We start from the raw sequence: 19,893 nt of genomic DNA, 5'->3' as shown, positions 1-19,893 counted from the left end.
CACATGTATACCTGCGGCGGATTCATTTTGATATTTGGCAAAACTAATACAATTATGTAAAGTTTAAAAATAAAATTAAATTAAAAAAAAACTGATTAAAGGAGTCAGTAACACACACGTCCCCCCTTTTTCCCCACCTCCTCCTGTAACTAGAACCTCACAGATTATTAAACTCTACATAACCTTTTCCTCCTACCTTTTAATGTTCTACCACAAGGTGGCACCAACGTGCTGTTGATACTATGTAAGAATTTTCTAGTATTAATAGTTCTTGCTAACTAAAGATTAGTGAAGTGAAGCGCTCAGTCGTATCCGACCTACCCCATGGACTGTAGCCCGGCCGGGTCCTCTGTCCATGGAATTTTCCAGGCAAGAGAACTGGGACAAGTTGCCATTTCTTACTCCAGGGGATCTTCCCAACCCAGGGATCAAACTCAGGTCTCCCACATTGCTGGTGAATTCTTTACCATTTGAGTCACCAGGGATCAGGTGTAAGTTTTAAAATGTACTCAACCTTTTCTTTAAAGCCCAAGATTAGTATTTCTATGTATTTTATGAAATTCAAAGCTTTGTAAATGTGGGGAAAAAAACTTTCTAAACACATTCTAAAAGAAAAACAAACCTAAATAAGTTACATAGATACTATTCAGTATATAGGTTTCCTGGGGTGGGAGAGGAGTACAATTGGTTCAGCATTGTTTTGATCCTTCTAAATATGAACAACTTTAGTTGGCTGGAAATTATTTTCAGCTTTACATATTTTGATTATCTTCACTCAAATTCAAACACAATGTTTAATCAAAAGAAACATTGTTTCAGGGACTTCCCTGGTGGTTCAGTGGTTAAGATTTCACACTTCAAATGCAGAGGGTGTGGGTTCAATCCTGGGTTGGGGAACTAAGATCTCACATCCCATGAGGTGTGGCCAAAAGATTTTTTTTTTAAATTCATTTCAGAGGGACCTGGTAAGTTCCTTTAAATAAATAAAAAACTGAGGTATTGCGATTAACCTGCTTTGTATGACACTAAACTTTTTTTAATGTTCTCCTTTGCTTGCAAATTAAAAATACATTGTCAAGTCAAATATAGAGTGGAATGAGCAATTGACCTAGATATTAGCTCCAGTTCTGCCAGTGACTAGGTATGCTGCCTTTAGTAATTCAGTTATCCTCCGTGGGTCTGATTTCTCTCTGGTAAATGAGATTTAACCGGTGATCTCCAGAGATCCTTCTGTTTCTGAGGATTTCACAAGTATCAAGAAGAAAGTTTGGCACAACATAAGACAGAACTTTCTAACAGCCAGAACCATCCAAAGATGGAGTCAGCCTCTAATGAGGATGTGAATATGCTGACCATGTGTGAGGTATAATTCGCTCAGTTGTGTCCAACTTTTTGTGACCCCATGGACTGTAGCCTGCCAGGCTCCTCTGTCCATGGAGTTCTCTAGGCAAGAATAGTGGAGTGGGTTGACATGTCTCTGTCTAGGGGAATCTTCTGGACCCAGGGTCTTCTGAATTGTAGGTGGATCCTTTACTGTTTGAGCCAACAGGGAAGCCCTAATGCTGACTATAGACATATCCAGAAGCAGAGATGCTGTTGAACATTTTTAAGCCTTAGGTGCTTAAACAGATCTTAAGGTCCTTTTTAAGCCTAAATTTATTAATTCTACAAGTTAAATTGAATTGTAAGCTGCTTGACAGTGGGACTCCAAATCATACCTTCTATTTTGAGGCTGCCAAGAAAATGCACCTTTCCAATCTCTGACTATAGGTTGACTAACTAACAGTCCTGCTGGGAAATTCTTCACCATAGTTCCCAGAGGCTGGTCCCAGTCAGTGACTCAGTGCAGCAGAAATACTAAGGCAGGAGGCACGGGACTCCTCTGATGGGTGAGTTTGTCTTAGGGCCTCCCCATTGGACGTACCAAGCTTTGGTGAAACTGCAGTGCCATCAGAGACTCATCCAACCACTTTTCCTTCCTTTCTTCTCTGACCTGGGGTCACACTTGCATCATAAGATCTCAGGGCTCTAAGAGTCTCCCATACTTCCCTCCCCATGTTTCTTCACTAACATTTCCCCTCATGAATCTTTTGCATAAGCAATCCTATATGGGTGTCTGCTTCTCAAAGGACCAAAAGAATCCTATAGCAGAGACTCATAAATTTGGGTGGCAAATTACATCAGAAGCGGAACTTTTAAAATATTGAGACTCTCAGGCCCCATCCCAGACCTACTATTTTAGAATCAATGGAGGTGGAATTTGTATGTCTAAAGTCTTCTCCACTGACTTACCTGTGAATTGATAGAAACTGCTCAGTCCCCAAGAGAGTAGAGTCTGAGGTGTTAGATGTATGGTAACTATTCCTTGGGGGGAAAAAAAAAAAAACTCCCCACAAAAGTCGAAAAGCTTGACAAGTTTGTGTTATTTTGGACTAAAAGGAACAAACTGGAAAAGTGAATATAATGTGTTTCCCTAACACCTCAAGGTCCTCCATTTTCTCTTTCATATAGAAAATTTTTAACTTTGCTCATATATGTTCTATGAACTGAATTCATATATTTTAACACTAACCTGAGGCAAAAACAATAATAATAAGAGTGTAATAAATAGTACCAGATTTTGTCAACCAGACCCCAAGAAAGCATTTTTGTCATCACCCTAACATCCAGCCCCCTCGATCCAGTCTCCAGATCCTCCCTTGCTTTGCCTCTTTCCTCAGGTAATCCTGAGAATTATAGATGGTTGGCAGTTTGTCCAAATTTTTAGAGCAGTTGCCTCAGAAATTTTATTTTTGAAATTATATTAAAGACATTTTCAGAAACCTTGGGATTGTTAAAATTTTCATTCTGATTGCTATTCCTTTTAATTCGAAGAGAGTGATGTTAGCTGTTGTTAGACAAAAAGAAAGGAAATTACCTAAGATGTGTTTACCCAATTAGTCTTTTTTGAGACAGCATTAGGAGCCAGAACAGGAAAAGAAAGACAATCTACAGAATGTGAAGTATTCTTTCCACCTCTTCCCACAACTTCTCCTTGAGTCTACAGTCTCTTACTGCCTTCTTTCCTAGCTTTCTTTGCATGTATGTTCTTGTGGACAAGGAAGAGCTTTTGAGGATACACTTCAGCAGTAGAACTGTCTTCAACCCCACACCCCACCCCGAGTGCTGGTTTTCTGTCCATGTCCTTTATGGGCTTCAGAGACTTTGCATGTAGTTCTTTGAAATAATTGTCTCATGTTACGGTCTTTCCAAAACGTTTAAAGTTCTATTTGGAATTTTGAGGGAGTGAAAAGGAACCACATTCTATGTCTGAACTTTATGTTAAAACTTTGGCCGGAGCAAATGCTCAGCATGACTAGGTGATAATCTTCACAGTTTCCTACTCTGATTTTTCTCCCTTTACTTTTCTGTGATAAGGCCTGGCTGCTTTAATGCTCATTTAATTTTTTTTTTGCCTCATTCTTTTTATCATTAGTAGATTATGTAGATTAGTAGATTGTAGATTAGTAGATTATTATCACATGGACCTGAGGATCTATGAGCAGTTGTGTAATTCAGAAATTGTTGCTGACTCGCATTCTCTTCTTGGGTTAGATTTGAAATGGAAATATCAGGAAAAGAAAATCAGAATTAGAAAGGGTTAAGAATATATATTAGGTATATTGTGTATAGGAAAATGTTTCTGATACTTGTCCTAATATTTTGAAGTTTAGGGTCAATACGGGTCTTTAGAAGTACTGAATAGGACATCTGACTGCAGGATATTTGACCAGGTCAAGAAACTTAAGAAATTTTGAGGTGATGTTTTGAAAAGGGCTGGTTTCAAGAATGGTCTTCAGTCACACCAGAAGCCTTACTGCCAGTCACCACGTGCCAAGGTCCATCAGTTCTACACAGGTGGCAGAGGAAAGAGGTCCAGAAGCCCAAGTTTGACCACTTGTATAGCTTAAAAAGATAGTTTTAATTTTTCAACAATTTGATATTTTTATTTTTTGTGTGTGATTCAAGATAATCATTGTAGTTTAAACTTATCCCTAAAAAATAGATGCTATTTCCTGTGCAAAACAGGACCACTCTAGAGACATTGAGACTCCAAAGAAAAGGACAAGTAAGTGAGACACTAAGACTGCAAGCCTCTGGGGCCCAGTGTGGGAGTTCCACCAGCCCAGAGCCTTGGATCCAGATGTGGAGGCAGCAGAGCATAGAAACAAGCATTTACCTTGAGGACTCAGTTGTTAGAGTAGGGACATATCAGTTGTCTGAGGGGTAGGGATTAGACTTGATATTCTTTCCTTATTTCCTGGAATCTATTATGTTTTGAAGTGTTTATGTATGTATCAGATCAGATCAGATCAGTCGCTCAGTCGTGTCCGACTCTTTGCGACCCCATGAATCGCAGCACACCAGGCCTCCCTGTCCATCACCATCTCCTGGAGTTCACTGAGACTCACGTCCATCGAGTCAGTGATGCCATCCAGCCATCTCATCCTCTGTCGTCCCCTTCTCCTCTTGCCCCCAGTCCCTCCCAGCATCAGAGTCTTTTCCAATGAGTCAACTCTGCACATGAGGTGGCCAAAGTACTGGAGTTTCAGCTTTAGTATCATTCCTTCCAGAGAAATCCCAGGGCTGATCTCCTTCAGAATGGACTGGTTGGATCTCTTTGCAGTCCAAGGGACTCTCAAGAGTCTTCTCCAACACCACAGTTCAAAAGCATCAATTCTTCGGTGCTCAGCCTTCTTCACAGTCCAACTCTCACATCCATACATGACCACAGGAAAAACCATAGCCTTGACTAGACGAACCTTTGTTGGCAAAGTAATGTCTCTGCTTTTGAATATGCTATCTAGGTTGGTCATAACTTTCCTTCCAAGGAGTAAGCGTCTTTTAATTTCATGGCTGCAGTCACCATCTGCAGTGATTTTGGAGCCCAGAAAAATAAAGTCTGACACTGTTTCCACTGTTTCCCCATCTATTTCCCATGAAGTGATGGGACCAGATGCCATGATCTTCGTTTTCTGAATGTTGAGCTTTAAGCCAACTTTTTCACTCTCCACTTTCACTTTCATCAAGAGGCTTTTTAGTTCTTCTTCACTTTCTGCCATAAGGATGGTGTCATCTGCATTATCTGAGGTTATTGATATTTCTCCCGGCAATCTTGATTCCAGCTTGTGTTTGTATATGTACATATAAAAACCCATAAATATGTATGTATGTGTAGATACATACATAATTTTAATAACATAAACAGCTTCTAGGGCTTCCCTGGTGGCTCAGCGATAATCTGCCTGCACTGCAGGAATTGTGGGTTGGACCCCTGGATGAGGAAGATCCCCTGGAGAAGGAAATGGCAACCCACTCCAGTATTCTTGCCTGGAGAACCCCATGGACAGAGGAGCCTGGCGGGCTCAGTCCATGGGGTTGCAAAGAATCGGACACGACTTAGCGACTGAACAACAGCAACGAAACAGCTTCAAACATCAGGTGGCGGGTCTGGCACGGATGCTTTCATAAAGTCAACAGCTATTATTCACCCATCATGTGACTGCATCAGGTCAATATTTGGGGTGTCTTTTGGATGGGAGGTACCATAAACCCTAAGCATCCAGGACAACTTGTACACCATTCATTCTAGAAAGAGAGGCATGTTTAAGCTTGCAATGGACTCTTAAGGGCTCATTCTGCAATATAATCTTCACCATGAGCTCACCACGGAGACCAGAAGTTTAAAAGTGCTTAATGTCAACAGGCAAGGAAAGACGGTTACATTTGAGGCGTGTCTTTCTGAATTTTACATAATCCTACAAATGGTTTTAAAAAATAATTAGATTTCAATAAAGGATTAGCACCTATAAAACAGGGTTGGGAAACTGTATGGCCCACGGGCCAGAACTAGTCCAACATGTGTTTTTGCCAAAAAAAAAAAAAAAAAAAGGTTTCATTGGAACACAGTCACGTCTATTTGCTTACATATCATTTATGATTGTTTTTGTGCTACAATGGCAGAGTTGAATAGTTATGACAGAGACCATGTGGTCCACAAGGCTCCAAATATTTACTGTCTGGCCCTAAACTAGAAAAACAAACATAAGCAACTCAACAGAAAACAAACAGGCAAAGGAAGCAAATAGGCAGTATATGGAAGAGCACACCAAATGCCCAATAAATACATGAGAAGATGCAGTTGTAATCAGGGAAATTCAATTTAAACTACACTTTGATTTTGTTCGGTGTGCATCAGATTCACAAATGTTTAAGTCTTAAAACATTAGTATTGGTAGGAAGTAGAGTAATGAGGTTTCTTCTTCTCTGCTGAAGGAAGGACAAGTAAGTACAGTCACATTGGAAAGCCATTTGACATCCAATAATGGTGAGTGTGTCAGTGTACCTAAGCTGCTGCTGCCAAGTCACTTCAGTCGTGTCCGACTCTGTGTGACCCCATAGACGGCAGCCCACCAGGCTTCCCCGTCCCTGGGATTCTCCAGGCAAGAACACTGGAGTGGGTTGCCATTTCCCTCTCCAATGCATGAAAGTGAAAAGTGAAAGTGAAGTCACTCAGTCGTGTCTGACTCTTCGCGACCCCATGGACTGCAGCCTACCAGGCTCCTCTGTCCATGGGATTTTCCAGGCAAGAGTACTGGAGTGGGGTGCCATCGCCTTCTCCTGTACCTAAGCTATGACCCAGAAATTCCACTCCTAGACACACACATGTATATAAAGGAAAATACATTTTAGAGAATCTCTTGCATATATGAAAAAGGAGACTTGAACAAGAATATTCATGGTAGTATTTTTAGAAAAAAAAAAGTTTAAATAGAATGGACAAATACTGAGTTATTTTTAAATGGAATACTATGTAGTAATGAAAATGAATTAACAATAGCACATAGTTCATGAACATGGATAAAGCTCACAGGTTGAAGAAAACAAGTTGCTGAAGAATACAGAATGATATTCCTTTTAGGGATGCACACATACAAAAAGCATGAAAATATGCATGGGCATTAATGATGAAGTTTAGGCAAGGGCTTACTTCCAGGGAAAGAAAGAAGGAAAGGAATATGATTGGGGAGGAGTACAAAGGGAACTTCAACTACATTTGTAACACTGTATTTCTTAAGCTGACTGCTGTGAACTTAGATTTTTTTTCTTTTGTCATTTGGAAGTATTTTATAAAAAGTGAAATTCTGTACATTTGAGGACTTTTAATTCAGTCGTTATAGCACTCCCGGAGAACCCTCACAATCTGTTTTTGTTTCCTTAATAGAGCAGCCTTAATAGAGCAGAAGCATACACTTGCATAGGTCTGTATTTGTAAGAATGGGTGAGAGGGTGAGTGGGACCAAAGTCCAGCTTGTCCACGAGTCAACACACCTTGTACCCTCTGCCCCAAAGCCCCAAGATGAGCATCACCAGGAAGGGATGCCTCCTTCGTTGCTCCACTTCCTCTTATCTAGCCTGTGGATGCTACCTATTTACTCATCCATGGCATGAAAAGCTAGAAAGAAGAACCAATCTGCAGGCAGAGTCTCTATTAAATTTATCTCTTGTCTGTCATCAAATTTTGGTTCATCTAGATATCGTTCCAGGTCCTTAAGGGTTATGGAAAAGCTGATCATTTTTCTCTAGTTATCTGGGATAGTATCTTAAAAATCAGGGTGTGTTTTTTTTCTCTCTTCAGGCATCTTATCCATGAAGCGAAGACTAATTGGCCAGTTTGAAGCAAAGCATACATAACGTAGCAACTATATGAAACACTAAGACTGTAACATATCTTACCTCTTTTTTTCTTCTACCCATGTCCTTTGTTCCTGATATTTTCTCTTCTTAGACAAGCTGCAAATTTGAATCCTCCTTTCTTACCTTCTTCATCTCCTACATAATAGAAATGTGTTCTTCAATAAAATCTATATCTCTCCCTTTTCCAAAATCCAAATCTCTCCTTTCACTTGAGTTCCCAGCCCTAATATCTTATTCCTTGAAAGCAAAGGATAAAGTTCCCGACTTGACATGCATCAAAACGTTGATTTCGAGGCTTTAAAGCCTATTAAGATGTTTTGCAGTTTTAGTCAAGTTCTGCATGTGATTCTTACGCTTACTAAAGTTTAAAGAAAGGAAACGAGTTATTTGGCCAAAATAAGATCAATCAGTATAACATATTATTATTATAAAAAAAGAAGATAATGATATCTTGGCAAGAAAATTCTGTTGTAATGAAAGAGAAGTGTTAAAGGAATCAAAGAAACAAAATTAACAGTTTTCACTTGCTCCTGAGAGTTGCCAGCAAATAATGGAAGTGATTTAGACAATGGAATCCAGTTTAGAGAAGGCTCCAAGGGTACCATACAAGGAACCAGGAGCCCAGGAGCTGTTCTGTGATGATATTGGACAGAGCACAGTATCTGCAAGCTTCCGATTTCTTTTTTTTTTTTCCGATTTCTTATCCATAAAACCAGAGGGTTGTCCAGCTACCTTTAAATTCTCTTTCAAACCTACAACTATAGGAAACAGGTCGTTCCTAAAACTTAAATTCAAGGCATATCTGTATTTATTTGACTGTCAAGCATGTCAAACAAGAATTTATTGTTACTCATATGCCCAACTGGCATTGTTTTAAAATCCTGAATGTAAGGATGATGGAAATTTTCATTTAAATTTCTCGGGTCTGTGTCAACTTATTTCCAGTTTCTTTAATTTTACTTATATGACATGAGTAATCAACTTGATGAGAGTGAAAATTTTAACTCTGCCTACCTTAAAATATGTGTGGGAAATGTCTTCAAAATCGAGAAAAATAACTCAAGATCATAGTGGACAGCAAGAAAGGAGGTGCCTACAAAGCACTAGTTGGTACAAACAACAATAATAATAACGTGGGGTCTATTATGCCATAAAAGTCCAGAAGAGGAAGGAATACTGATAATCACTTAACACCAAAGTTGCTGCTGGCTTACTAGCACTCAAATGTTTTGTCCTCTGGAAAAATTGTCCAGTGTTCAGAAATCACTTCTGTTGACCCTAACAAGATTCCTGTGTTCCAGGATTTTGAAGTAGGTGAGAAAATGGTCTGCGTTGGGGGTCACCAAAACTCCATTTAGTGGATAGCTAAATGCTAAGACTTAGTAGCTACTCAGTGCATATCGAGATAGGTATAAAGACATTAGGTGAAGGGAGAGGTTCGTGGGGGGTACACTGTTTTAATTTTAGTATATAGGTGAAACTTAAATATTTATGCCAGATTAAGAGAAGCCTGTTCCATCCTCTTTAAAATCTTTTCCCCATTAGTACAGCTCCCAGAGTCCTCACCATTTGGAGCAGCACAGAGTCATTTGAAACTTAACTGAATGCTGGAGGCAAGTTCTACTTTTCAAGTCGTCCAATTTAGGAGATCCAGTTTCTGCAGAGGGAAGAAAACGAGTGTGTGTATGGGGGGAAACCAGATTCTACGTCTTCAGATCCTTCTACCTTCGATGCACAACCTGCCACGTAAATCGAGCCAAGTCAGGGATTTCTGCCTAGAACTACCACCACCACCACCACCTTGTCACTCACGCCCGATACACACGCCCTTCTGGTCCACTCTCGGCCAATGGTGGCTCCTCTCCTCGCATAGTAATGAGCTAGAGACCTCCCCCGGCCAATGGCGCTCCGGGAGAGGGGTTAGTTTTGCATGTACCTAAGTGATTTGCATAACCCAGCGGCTGGGGGCTTGGGAACCCGAGCGTGCAACCCTAGAAGGGAAAAAGGACGGGAGGAGATCTAGCCGCGGCTGCGAGAAGAGCGAGAAAGAGCCCGGGTGTTTGTGCGAGAGCCGGGCGGGGGCTGGGGCGAGGGGCCGGCATGGCTGAAGTCTGCGCTCCGCAACCTTGAAGAGCGGCTGCGGCGAGAGGCCGGGGACCAGGAGGCGGGTGCGATGGCAGAGCGCGGCCCCCGCAGCTGCGCCCGGCCGGGCCGGCTGGCCTGAGCCGCGGGAGGACCTGGGGCTGCCTCTGCGCTTCCATGGAGCAGCGGGAAGGGCGAAACTCCGGAGCGCCGCGTTCCTGCGCTGCTGCCGCGGACTGTTGAAGGAGCCGAGCCCGCGTGACTGCCGAGAGAGGAGAGCCCCCGGCCCAACCCGCAGGCCTGCCGCCCAGGGCGGCGGGGGGCGTCGGAGGGCGGCGGAGGCGCGCCGAGCGAGCCGCGCCGCGGGAGAGGCCGGCGCGGGTGGCGGCCGCAGCAATGCCGGGCCCGCTGGGGTTGCTCTGCTTCCTCGCCCTGGGGCTGCGCGGCTCAGCCGAGCCCAGCGGCGCGGCGCCGCCTCTTTGCGCGGCGCCCTGTAGCTGCGACGGAGACCGTCGGGTGGACTGCTCCGGGAAGGGGCTGACGGCCGTGCCCGAGGGGCTCAGCGCTTTCACCCAATTGCTGTGAGTGCGGGCTGCGGGGGCGCCGGGGGTGAGGGCGCCGGGGGGCGGAGCCAGTGGCCGATCCCATCCCACCCCCACCCCCCCGCAATGTGCCGAAGGCGGGGGGTGGGGGCGCCGGCACCTCTTTGGCACTTACTCCAGCGCCACGGGCTTCCCAAGCTTTGCCAATCTGGGTCCGAGACCCGTGTAGGTTTTTTTCCCAGGCTTTAAGGGCACGATCACCAGCTCCCCCACACCCCCTAACTCTCAAGTGCATCTGGGGCCGAGGAGGAAAGAGGAATCTGGAAACGCTTGCCCTTGGCAACCTTTTCACGTGACTTTCTCTTCTCACCCGGGCCCCCTGCTCAGCTGGCAAGAGCTTTGCAGGCGTTAGGGGTGAGGGCGCCTCGAACTTGGCCCGAGTCTGAGACCGAGGCGGTTTTCATGGGGAAGCACCTGGAGCCTCCCGAGTTCCAGCATGTGGGGAGAAGAAACACCTGTACGGTAGTCAGGGCCAGTGACCTTCCTGTTTGGCCCTGTCCGGGGAGAGCAACCTGGCACCTGGGTCCGCTTGCACTCCGGACTCATCAGCCAGCGCCTGGGATTCTGGAGCGCGCGGGGAAGCCAGGCCAAAACAAGGGAGAAGGAGGGGAAATTGCAGGTTTCTCTGGATGTATTAGTCTTCTTACCCAACAAGGCCTTTTAAAGAAGGAATGCTGACCTGAAGTACAGGATATTGGAGGAAAATGAAAGTACTAGAGCATAAGCTCTGCCCGTCTCGAAAGGTAGCCGTTTTCTGTTGTTGCTTAACCAGGAGAACTTTCCTTTTGAGCTCCCCGAGGTTGGGGAAGTCGCTCAAATGGTTCTGACTTCCACAGACCCTCTCCACAAATGGGGACAGTCTCTGCTTTTAGACATTCGCTTCAGAAAAGAAGAATCTGAAATAGGTGCTGGAGGTGGCATTGGCAAATGGCCCCCGTAGAGAAAGAATAGGATAATTGAGTGCCGGGCTTGGGGTAGGTTCCTGTTCCTCCTTGTGCTGTGTGGCCAAATTAAATCAAGGGCAGTGAAAGAACGGAGAGGGAAAGGGGTTCTGAAAGGCCTTGGGTAAAGGGAATTTCCTTTTACCTTATACCTCCTGAGGGGGATCTCTTAGACCTAGACAGTTGGAAAGAGCAGACCCCCATGGAGAATCCTCTCTATTCAGGCCAGAGTATTGCTGTCTCCAGGTGGGTGGTGGGAACTGTTCTGCTTGCCGTCTGCCAATGGGTGTTTTTTTTTTTTTGGAGTATTGTGGCCAATTGCCTTGGAACCGGTGTCATTCTTTGGCCACCACCACTCCTTCTCTTTTTTTATCCCCTCCTTTCAGCTTAAAGTTACATAATTGAAGTCATTTTCCTTCAATAAGGTGAAATTTAACTTTTCAGTGAAAAATGTTAACTTTGCAGTGAGGAGCATTTTGCCTACAAAAGATACATTATGTGGAAAAGTTGGGGTGGGAGTGGGGAACCAGAAGGAAAGAAGACTAGGTAGAGGGGATGGGACTGTTTTTCCCCCCAAGACCTCTTTAAACTTTTAGGGAATTCATTGCAGAAGAGGTGCCTTTCCCTGACACTTCTTTCAAGCCCCAGAGAGAAAAGCATAATTTTACTATTTTGACCAGTTGAAAAGACCTTGTGAGCAGATTCCTTGAGTTTTAATGACTAGTCTTGCCTGCTCTGTAAGGAAAAGGGCTGTTTTACCTTATTACCTAAAAAGCATAAAGAAATACAACATTTTTTTGAGAGTGCACTCCTTGCTATAGAGCATCAGACATCTTTCTTTAGAATTCACCAATGTCCTGGTTTTGACTTTGAGCCTTACGCAAGTGACTGTGGATGGCTTGGGAAACATGAGGATAATCGGCACCAGTCCAGATCAGATTGCCTAAACTAGCATCATCGTAGCACTTTCTGAGCTGTGGTAGTGGGCACTTGTGTTACATTTTCTTCTTCACTTCATGACCTGTAGAGTATTATACACCTGACAACTCCTTATTTCACCTGAATACTCTCCATTTCACCCTTAAAAGTATATGTTATATGACCAGTGCATGTAAAGGGCGTCACAAGGGCCGTATATTTGCATTTTGGAAAATCAGTGACCTCAAAAGCCACACTGGGGAGGGGTGGGTGCTATGATCTGCCCATTCAACAATTGATCTTACAAGACATCTTGGAATCACCTGTGATCTGTTTGCAAGTACTTCTGATTTGCTGTCCCTTCACAGCTTTGGTGAGCCTAAGCTACACACCAAGGGACTAGATCAGGGTTCCCAAACTTTGATTGACTGATTTTCTAAATTCTGGAGCGTGGGCACCAAGGCCTATTTAGTTATCCGTAAAATGGTAATCACAAAAATAGCAGTCAAAACGATGAGACTATAATTTTAAATCAGTTCTTGTATTTTTTTGTCATTCCTCAGTGGCATCTCACCTTCACCTCACTCAGGGGTGTACACATCCCATATTGGAGACTCTTGGTCGACAGAGCAGGGATTTTATTTTATTCAACGTGGAGTTGCACAGAGCCCGGTACTCAGGAAGCACTTTAAAAATGTTGCAGTGAATAAATAAGGACTTCAGGGCACACCAAGGGGCAGAATTGGGGATTGGAATTCAGCCCTCATTCCCACACGGGATTGCCAAACTCCGCATTCTCAGCATTTAGCCTTTTGTCCAGATCTGAGAAGGCCCCAGAGTGAGGAGGCTACCTGCTTCTCCTTCAGGCTCGTTTAAACTTGTTCAGTCTAACAGTGTCTATTTCCTGCCGAAAGCTGCTTTATCCAAGTCTAGGGGCAAAATCAGATCTAATCCTCAGTATTGTTGATGAGATTCTTGTGTTCACAGCATCGGCTGCACCTGTAGTGATTATTTATATTTCTCAGTAGCAGTTCCCCATCCTGTGTCACAGTGCAATGGCTTGTCACACTTCACCCTGAGATGTTTGAAAGGAAGTGCTCTGACTAGTATTAAAATTCCAACGTGTATTTTTAATCAAAAAGATTCAGTTATTCCTCTATTAGATCTAATAAGGTCCGTCTTAATCACCTGTGTTCCAAGATTCTTGATGGGGAGATAAAGAGATGAAGTCACCGTGGAGGTGGGGAAGGGATTGTGAAAGTATGTTTTCTGGTTTGTGTGGCCATAAAATTTGAGACCTGTAGGGACACAAATTTCCACATCCTTGGTTATATCTGGTGCATAGTTTTAGGATTATAAAGGCTGTTTCTGTGGCTTTGTGGAGAGGGTAGTGGGTTTGAGCCCTTGGCCGTAGTAGTTCTTACCATGCTTCTCAGTAATTGGGTGGCCTTGGGCAAGTCATTCTACCTTTTTTTTCGGGAGGTGGGTGACAGTTTTTCATTGGAAAAATGAAGTCATTGGATTCACTAGGTCCTATTTAGGCTGCTTGTAGCTTCCAGATATTCTATGATTTTATAATCCTTTCACAATTTTAGGATGGCAAGGTGACTATAGCGTTCTGCTGCTTTCGTGAAAAGATCCCAGAAGGATCTGAATATCCTTCTAGTTGAAGTTGCACAAGCCTATTTATTGCCACTCACTCTGAGGAAGAGTTCTTTGTGTTTAGAAGTGTGTGTTAGGAAATTTGCCATGGAGACTTGTTGCAGAATGCCTGACTAGCTAAGGCGCTTTGCTGGGGTAGAATAGCCCCGCTTGTTTCCTGTCGGTATGGCTTCACACTTGGAAAATAAAATCACTCTGTTTCAGTAATTTGGATACTGTACAGAAAGTTACTCAACGTCCTCACTTCCATGTAATTAGTCATAATCTCTCCAGCCTTCACATTGTGCGTACCCTGTACAGAGGCAGGTTAGCAAGCTTTCTATATAAAATTGATGGTTATCTGAGGGGTTTGAAGGGTTTTAAAAAATAATCTGTTGTTTTTTCTTCTTTGGGAAGCATCATCTCAAAGTCTTCCCTAAGGTGTACTTTTTTCATGATACCAAGCACCTTTCTTTTGACAGTATTATTTGAAAATATTTTCTTATGTTTCCTCTAATGTTAGTTGTATTCCCAGGCAGGTCAGTAATCAGTGGCTAAATGTTTATGCCTTTTTTGATGGTCAAGTCTTGATATCTTGGTGTCTGAATTACTCTCTGTAAATTTCATTGTTAGCTTATTTTCTGTGGTCTGTCTTTCTAGAGAAGTATTTGTGTTATATACCAGGGAACTCTGTTCTAAACAAGGGCAATATATGAACATCTTTAAGTACAGGTCCTTCATTCCACAAACTAGTGAACTGCTGGATTTTCTTTCAATTCAAGAGGAAAGAGCATTCTGCTGGGAATACGGAAAGCTGGTTTCCAGATCTGTCAATAAATCACACAGGTGACATTGAGTGGTGACATACTTAACCCTTCAGGGCCTTGGTTTCTTCACCTGAGAATAAGGAAGTAAACAACTCTTACTGCCAAGAGTTTTCTTTCTATTTGATTTGATTTTTTCCCAATACATTTGTCTGATCTCTCTCTTGTGTTAAGAGTAGTGTAGGCGTCTCAATCCTGAAATCTCTCCCCCACCCCAGAACACTTCTCCAATTGTCCAACTCTACTGGAATGTGTCCATTGACTGGGAAACGCTCTGCCTCACGAGGCAACAATGTGCTGGGTGTGGTCTGAGTTGTACCCAGGGTTTAAACCAGTGACTCTCCTTCTGGGGCTCCTGAAGGCTTGTGGTAACCACTAATATTTTATGAGTCTCAGTCCAACTCAATGCTAATGACAGTTATGGTATCACAAGCATTTAATGTCCAGGCACTTGGCTCTTACCATTAGAGTCATAAGGTAACATTTGACAACTTAATCTCTTAGGGAAGATCAAAGTTCTGTACTAGTAGGTGGATCCAGGCAAGTTTGGGCATTTTCTTGGCCTCTGTCAGGTTATCTCTCAAATTCTTATTTTAGTCATCTTTATAGTAGAAAGCACTGACAGCCTGCGAGTTTGCATTTCGGTCTTTGGTCTCCTTGGTTGTGCTTATTTATCCTTTTATTCCCATTTTTCTTAGCAAGAAATAATGGACATTGGTGACTAATGGCTCTCACTGCTTTCAGTCTCTCTGAATCTGTGTAGATCGTCTAGCAAGTTGTAAGACTCTTTTAGTGACTCTTTGAAATTTTTCCAAGACTGTTTTTCACTTTTTCTCTTTTAAAAAAAGATATATTTCCATAAAAGCTCAGTATTTATCAGTATACCTGGGTTAAAAGTTAAACCCTCCCCAATGTGCCTTTAACTCTGAAAAATGTAACTAATGTAACTTGATAAGACAGCTTTTCTTTTCATTTTTTTTTTTAAACTAGAGATCAAGGTTTTGACTTTAGAAATGTATTATCTAGCTTGCTCTTTAATTGCCTCCTGCAGCCTTCAAGTTTTCGGCGATGCCAAAAGCTTGTTTTCCTATATAGACAAGGGTATGGCTAATTTTTTCCCTTTTTGCCCCCAGTTTTGTTCAGTGAAGTGTAGTTTTTCGAAAGATTCATTGAGGATAATAAAATACTTAGCTGTAAAGTCTGTCAGTGAAGAAAAAACAGTTAAGGCATTTAACAAATCAGTACTTTTACACAATAACTAATTTGTTTGCCTTCCCAGATATTTCTTTTGTGTTTCAACACTTGATGGGCAGACAGCAGGCCAGGTATCCGCTCTATTGTCTGAAATTGAATGAATTCAAAACTGAGTTTAGAAATGATTTTCTAGTTCATCTACATTTAGTAACATCTCAACTTTCTAAAGACTTGAGCAAGTTACTACTCAAATACCCCCTTTAAATGGCAAGATGTGGTTATCTTGTAGGGTACTCTGAAATCACCCACCCATAGACAAATATTTGTTATTAAACTTTGTATATGACTGGGACTGTTTTTAGCAAATGTATAGAAGTATTGTGCGTCCTGCACAGGCAGTTAAAACTCTGAATGGGTGGTTGTTTTTAGTCTCTAAAGTATGTTTTGATACCGTTACATATTTTACTAGTTAAAAGAGCATGCTAGCCTAGTCCTTCCACCCCTGCAGTAAGATTTGTCTTTTGGGATCTCTTATTTTAAATGCAAATGATTGGGGTTCAGGTGTGCCCATCTAAGAGTATAGGTTTCGAAAATGAACATTAAAAATATATATTTTGATAGTTCTCTTAGCTTTACTGTCCTGAAAGATCTTGTGAGAAAAACATTGAACCACCCCTCTTGGCAGCTATGTTGGCCCATTAAGAATATAAGAATATCCTTGTAAGGAAATGTAAACCATAGATATTTTCGGAGGCAGCTGGACCAAGACGGTATACGTTTAGATCCCAGTCTGGTCTGCTGTCTGTGCTAGTGAGAAAACATGTAGTGGGAAAGCATACTTAATCTATTATGGGATAGTTAATGATACTTTATCCTTTATGTTTCATTTGTATTTAAGTATTCTGAATCAAGTAAAAAGTTAAGTTATCTCCTTGAGTTTTAGCTCCCCCTGCCTTTATTTTTACCCTAGGAGAATGTAGCTTTTTTTAAACAAAGTTTTAAATATAAAATTGACCATTAAAAGAATGGAAAAGCACATTGACAGCAGAATATTTTTATTCTTTGAATCAGATTTCAGAGCCTGGGGTCCAGAAAAATCATAAGTTGGATTCTCCCCGTTCCTGTGTATTTTTAAAGTCTTCTGTGGGGAAATTTTCCTTCCCAGGTAGGGCAACATAACTTTGGCAAGGAGATGGCACCTTTCCCTTGGTGCTGTGGGAAGCATGACTGAGGAATGGGCCCAGGATTGCTTGGCCATTCCCTCCAGGGTCTGAGCACCCACATGGAGCTCTCAGTATAAGCCACAGTCACCCAGTACAAGTGGTGACATCTGACTGCCCTGAAGAGCTTGACTGGAGCTGTTTTCCTACCGAGATAGACAGTTGGCCTTTAGAAGTTTCACTCTGATTCACACTTCTTGTTTGGAAGTGCAAGGTAGGAGGTGTGGTTCCAAGTTGGCAGTCTTCTCTCTGAAACAGTGGGGATTGGGCTATGATGTTGATTAACTTCTGGCTTTACCTATTTACCTACCAGGTAAGCTTCATGCTAAAAGGCCCTCAGAGAAAGTATATAAATGATATGGATACTATGAGAAGGGCTTGGCAGACTAGATTTTTCTCAGGAGAGAGGAGACCTCCTTTTCAGGCTCTCCTTATCTCACATCAAGCATGTACAGAATTCTACAGTTTGATCAGAGTTAAGAAAGGAATATTCAGTGCATTTTAACATTTAATATCATGTTTTAAAGCTTGATTTCCCTGGTGGCTCAGATGGTAAAGAATCTGCCTGCATGGCAGGAGACCAAGGTTCAAACCCTGGGTTGAGAAGATCCCTCAAAGAAGGAAATGGCAACACACACCAGTATTCTTGCCTGGAGAATCCTATGGACGGAGGGGCCTGGTGAACTACAGCCCATGGAGTCTCCAAGAGTGGGTCATGACTGAGTGACTAGCGCTTTCACTTATTATAAAAACATTACATGTGGATTTACTAACTGGTACTTAGCAGTTTATTATAATCCCACTTCTCATCTATTCGGTGCTACTGCTAGTTCGTCTCGTTTGATTAGTGGTGTGTGTTTTAAAATCTTAATGTTTTCTTATCTTTGTAACAAAGAAAAACTTTGCAGGTTGGCCTTCTGCTCTCCTCAAGGTCATTTTGGATCCATGGTCTCATAATCCAGCTTTTTATGTCACTGTCGACTCTTCAGTATTCTTTTTATGCACCTGTTTTTATGAACAAGACTTCAGAAATGGTTTTATTTTTGAGAGTGTGGTTTCCAGGAATCAAGACCTCTGAGATCCTCAATCTGCACACTTGGGGAGATCACTTTTTTTTTTTAAAGAATTAAAAAATATTTATTTGTTTATTTTTGGCCACACTGAATCTTAGTTGCTGTGTGGGCTGTCTTCATTTGCAGCAAGTGGGGGTAACTTTTGGCTTCTCTTGTTGCAGAGCACAGGCTCTAGGCATACATACTCAGTAGTTGTAGAGCACAGGCTTAGCTGCTCTGCAGCATGTGGGATCTTCCTGGACTAGGGATCAATGTCCTCTGCATTGGCAGGCAGATTCTTTACTTCTGGAAGCTTCCCTGATATCCACCAGGGAAGTACTGGGGATATCACTTAATCCCTTGGGCCATCGGCTTTTCCATCTGCAAAAGGAGTTCACTTGACTTCAAGGGTCATACGTAAGAAATTTCAGCATGACCTGTTTGAGTGACCGCAAGAGAGTCCCTTGGACTGCAGGGAGATCCTAAAGGAAATAAGTCCTGAATATTCATTGGAAGTAGTGATGCTGAAGCTGAAACTCCAATACTTTGGCCACCTGATGTGAAGAACTGCTGCTGGTGCTGCTAAGTCGCTTCAGTCGTGTCCGACTCTGTGCGACCCCATAGACGGCAGCCCACCAGGGTCCCCCGTCCCTGGGATTCTCCAGGCAAGAACACTGGAGTGGGTTGCCATTTCCTTCTCCAATGCATGAAAGGAAAAGTGAAAGTGAAGTCGCTCAGTCATGTCTGATTCTTAGTGACCCCATAGACTGCAGCCCACCAGGCTCCTCCGTCCATGGGATTTTCCAGGCAAGAGTACTGGAGTGGGGTGCCATTGCCTTCTCCAATGTGAAGAACTAACTCATTTGAAAAGACCCTGATGCTGGGAAAGATTGAAGGCAGGAGGAGAAGGGGATGACAGAGGATGAGATGGTTGGATGGCATCACTGACTCAGACGTGAGTTTGAGTAAACTCCGGGAGTTGGTGATGGACAGGGAGGCCTGGCGTGCTGCAGTCCATGGGGTTGCAAAGAGTCGGACACAACTGAGCAACTGAACTGAACTGAAGGACCCATTACATTATGTTGTCATTTCTTTGGGGAGTGACTAAGCAATTGTCTATGTGTGCTATCCCTTTAAGTCATTTAGATTTAGAATTCTAAACTCTGTTTCTCTGGTTCTTTGAATGTATATCAGGTTCATAGCCTGTTGGAAACTTCACAGTGAGCCTCATACTAATGGGAAAATGTCTCCTTGGCTAGCAGACTTTTCATTCAGAAAACTGTAAAGATCCTGGTGGAGAAAGGACAGCGTGTATGTTTTTATCAAGATCCCTTCTTGTAGGTGGTGCTGCTCCCTTTGCAACAAGAAAGCCTAATGGTTGGAGGTTACAGTTTCTCTAGAGGAGAGAGCTCAGGGAAAATCATGCTCTCTTGCCTTAGTCTCTGGCTGGCCATTGCTTCCCTGAGATGGCTGGTCAAGTCAAAGGATGCTTTCCTAATAGGGGGACACCTTGTTTCTCCTCATAGCAAATGGGCGGGTAACCTGAGACAGTGTCAGTGTGATCTTAATTTATTTTTTAAATTTAATTAATTATTTTCTGGCTGTGCAGTCTTCGTTGCCGTATGAGGGTTTTCTCTAGTGGGGGCTGCTCTTCGTTGCTGTGCGTGGGTTTCTCGTTGCAG

General features: G+C 42.7%; 1 protein-coding gene across 2 annotated transcripts in view; it reads left to right on the top strand.

Annotated features, from left to right (window-relative positions):
- The first annotated feature begins 9,745 nt into the window (after nucleotides 1–9,745).
- Nucleotides 9,746–19,893, top strand: part of LGR4 (leucine rich repeat containing G protein-coupled receptor 4) — a 106,863-nt gene continuing 96,715 nt past the window's right edge. For both annotated transcript variants that reach the window (XM_055549170.1, XM_055549169.1), the window contains exon 1: nucleotides 9,746–10,400. In XM_055549170.1, coding sequence (XP_055405145.1) covers nucleotides 10,216–10,400 — 185 coding nt within the window. In that variant the 5' untranslated portion in view covers nucleotides 9,746–10,215. The remainder of the gene's footprint in view (nucleotides 10,401–19,893) is intronic.

Source organism: Bubalus kerabau, chromosome 15 (assembly GCF_029407905.1).
Source record: "Bubalus kerabau isolate K-KA32 ecotype Philippines breed swamp buffalo chromosome 15, PCC_UOA_SB_1v2, whole genome shotgun sequence".
In the NCBI taxonomy this organism is placed as follows: domain Eukaryota; kingdom Metazoa; phylum Chordata; class Mammalia; order Artiodactyla; family Bovidae; genus Bubalus; species Bubalus kerabau.
This window is presented reverse-complemented; position numbering and strand designations above follow the sequence as displayed.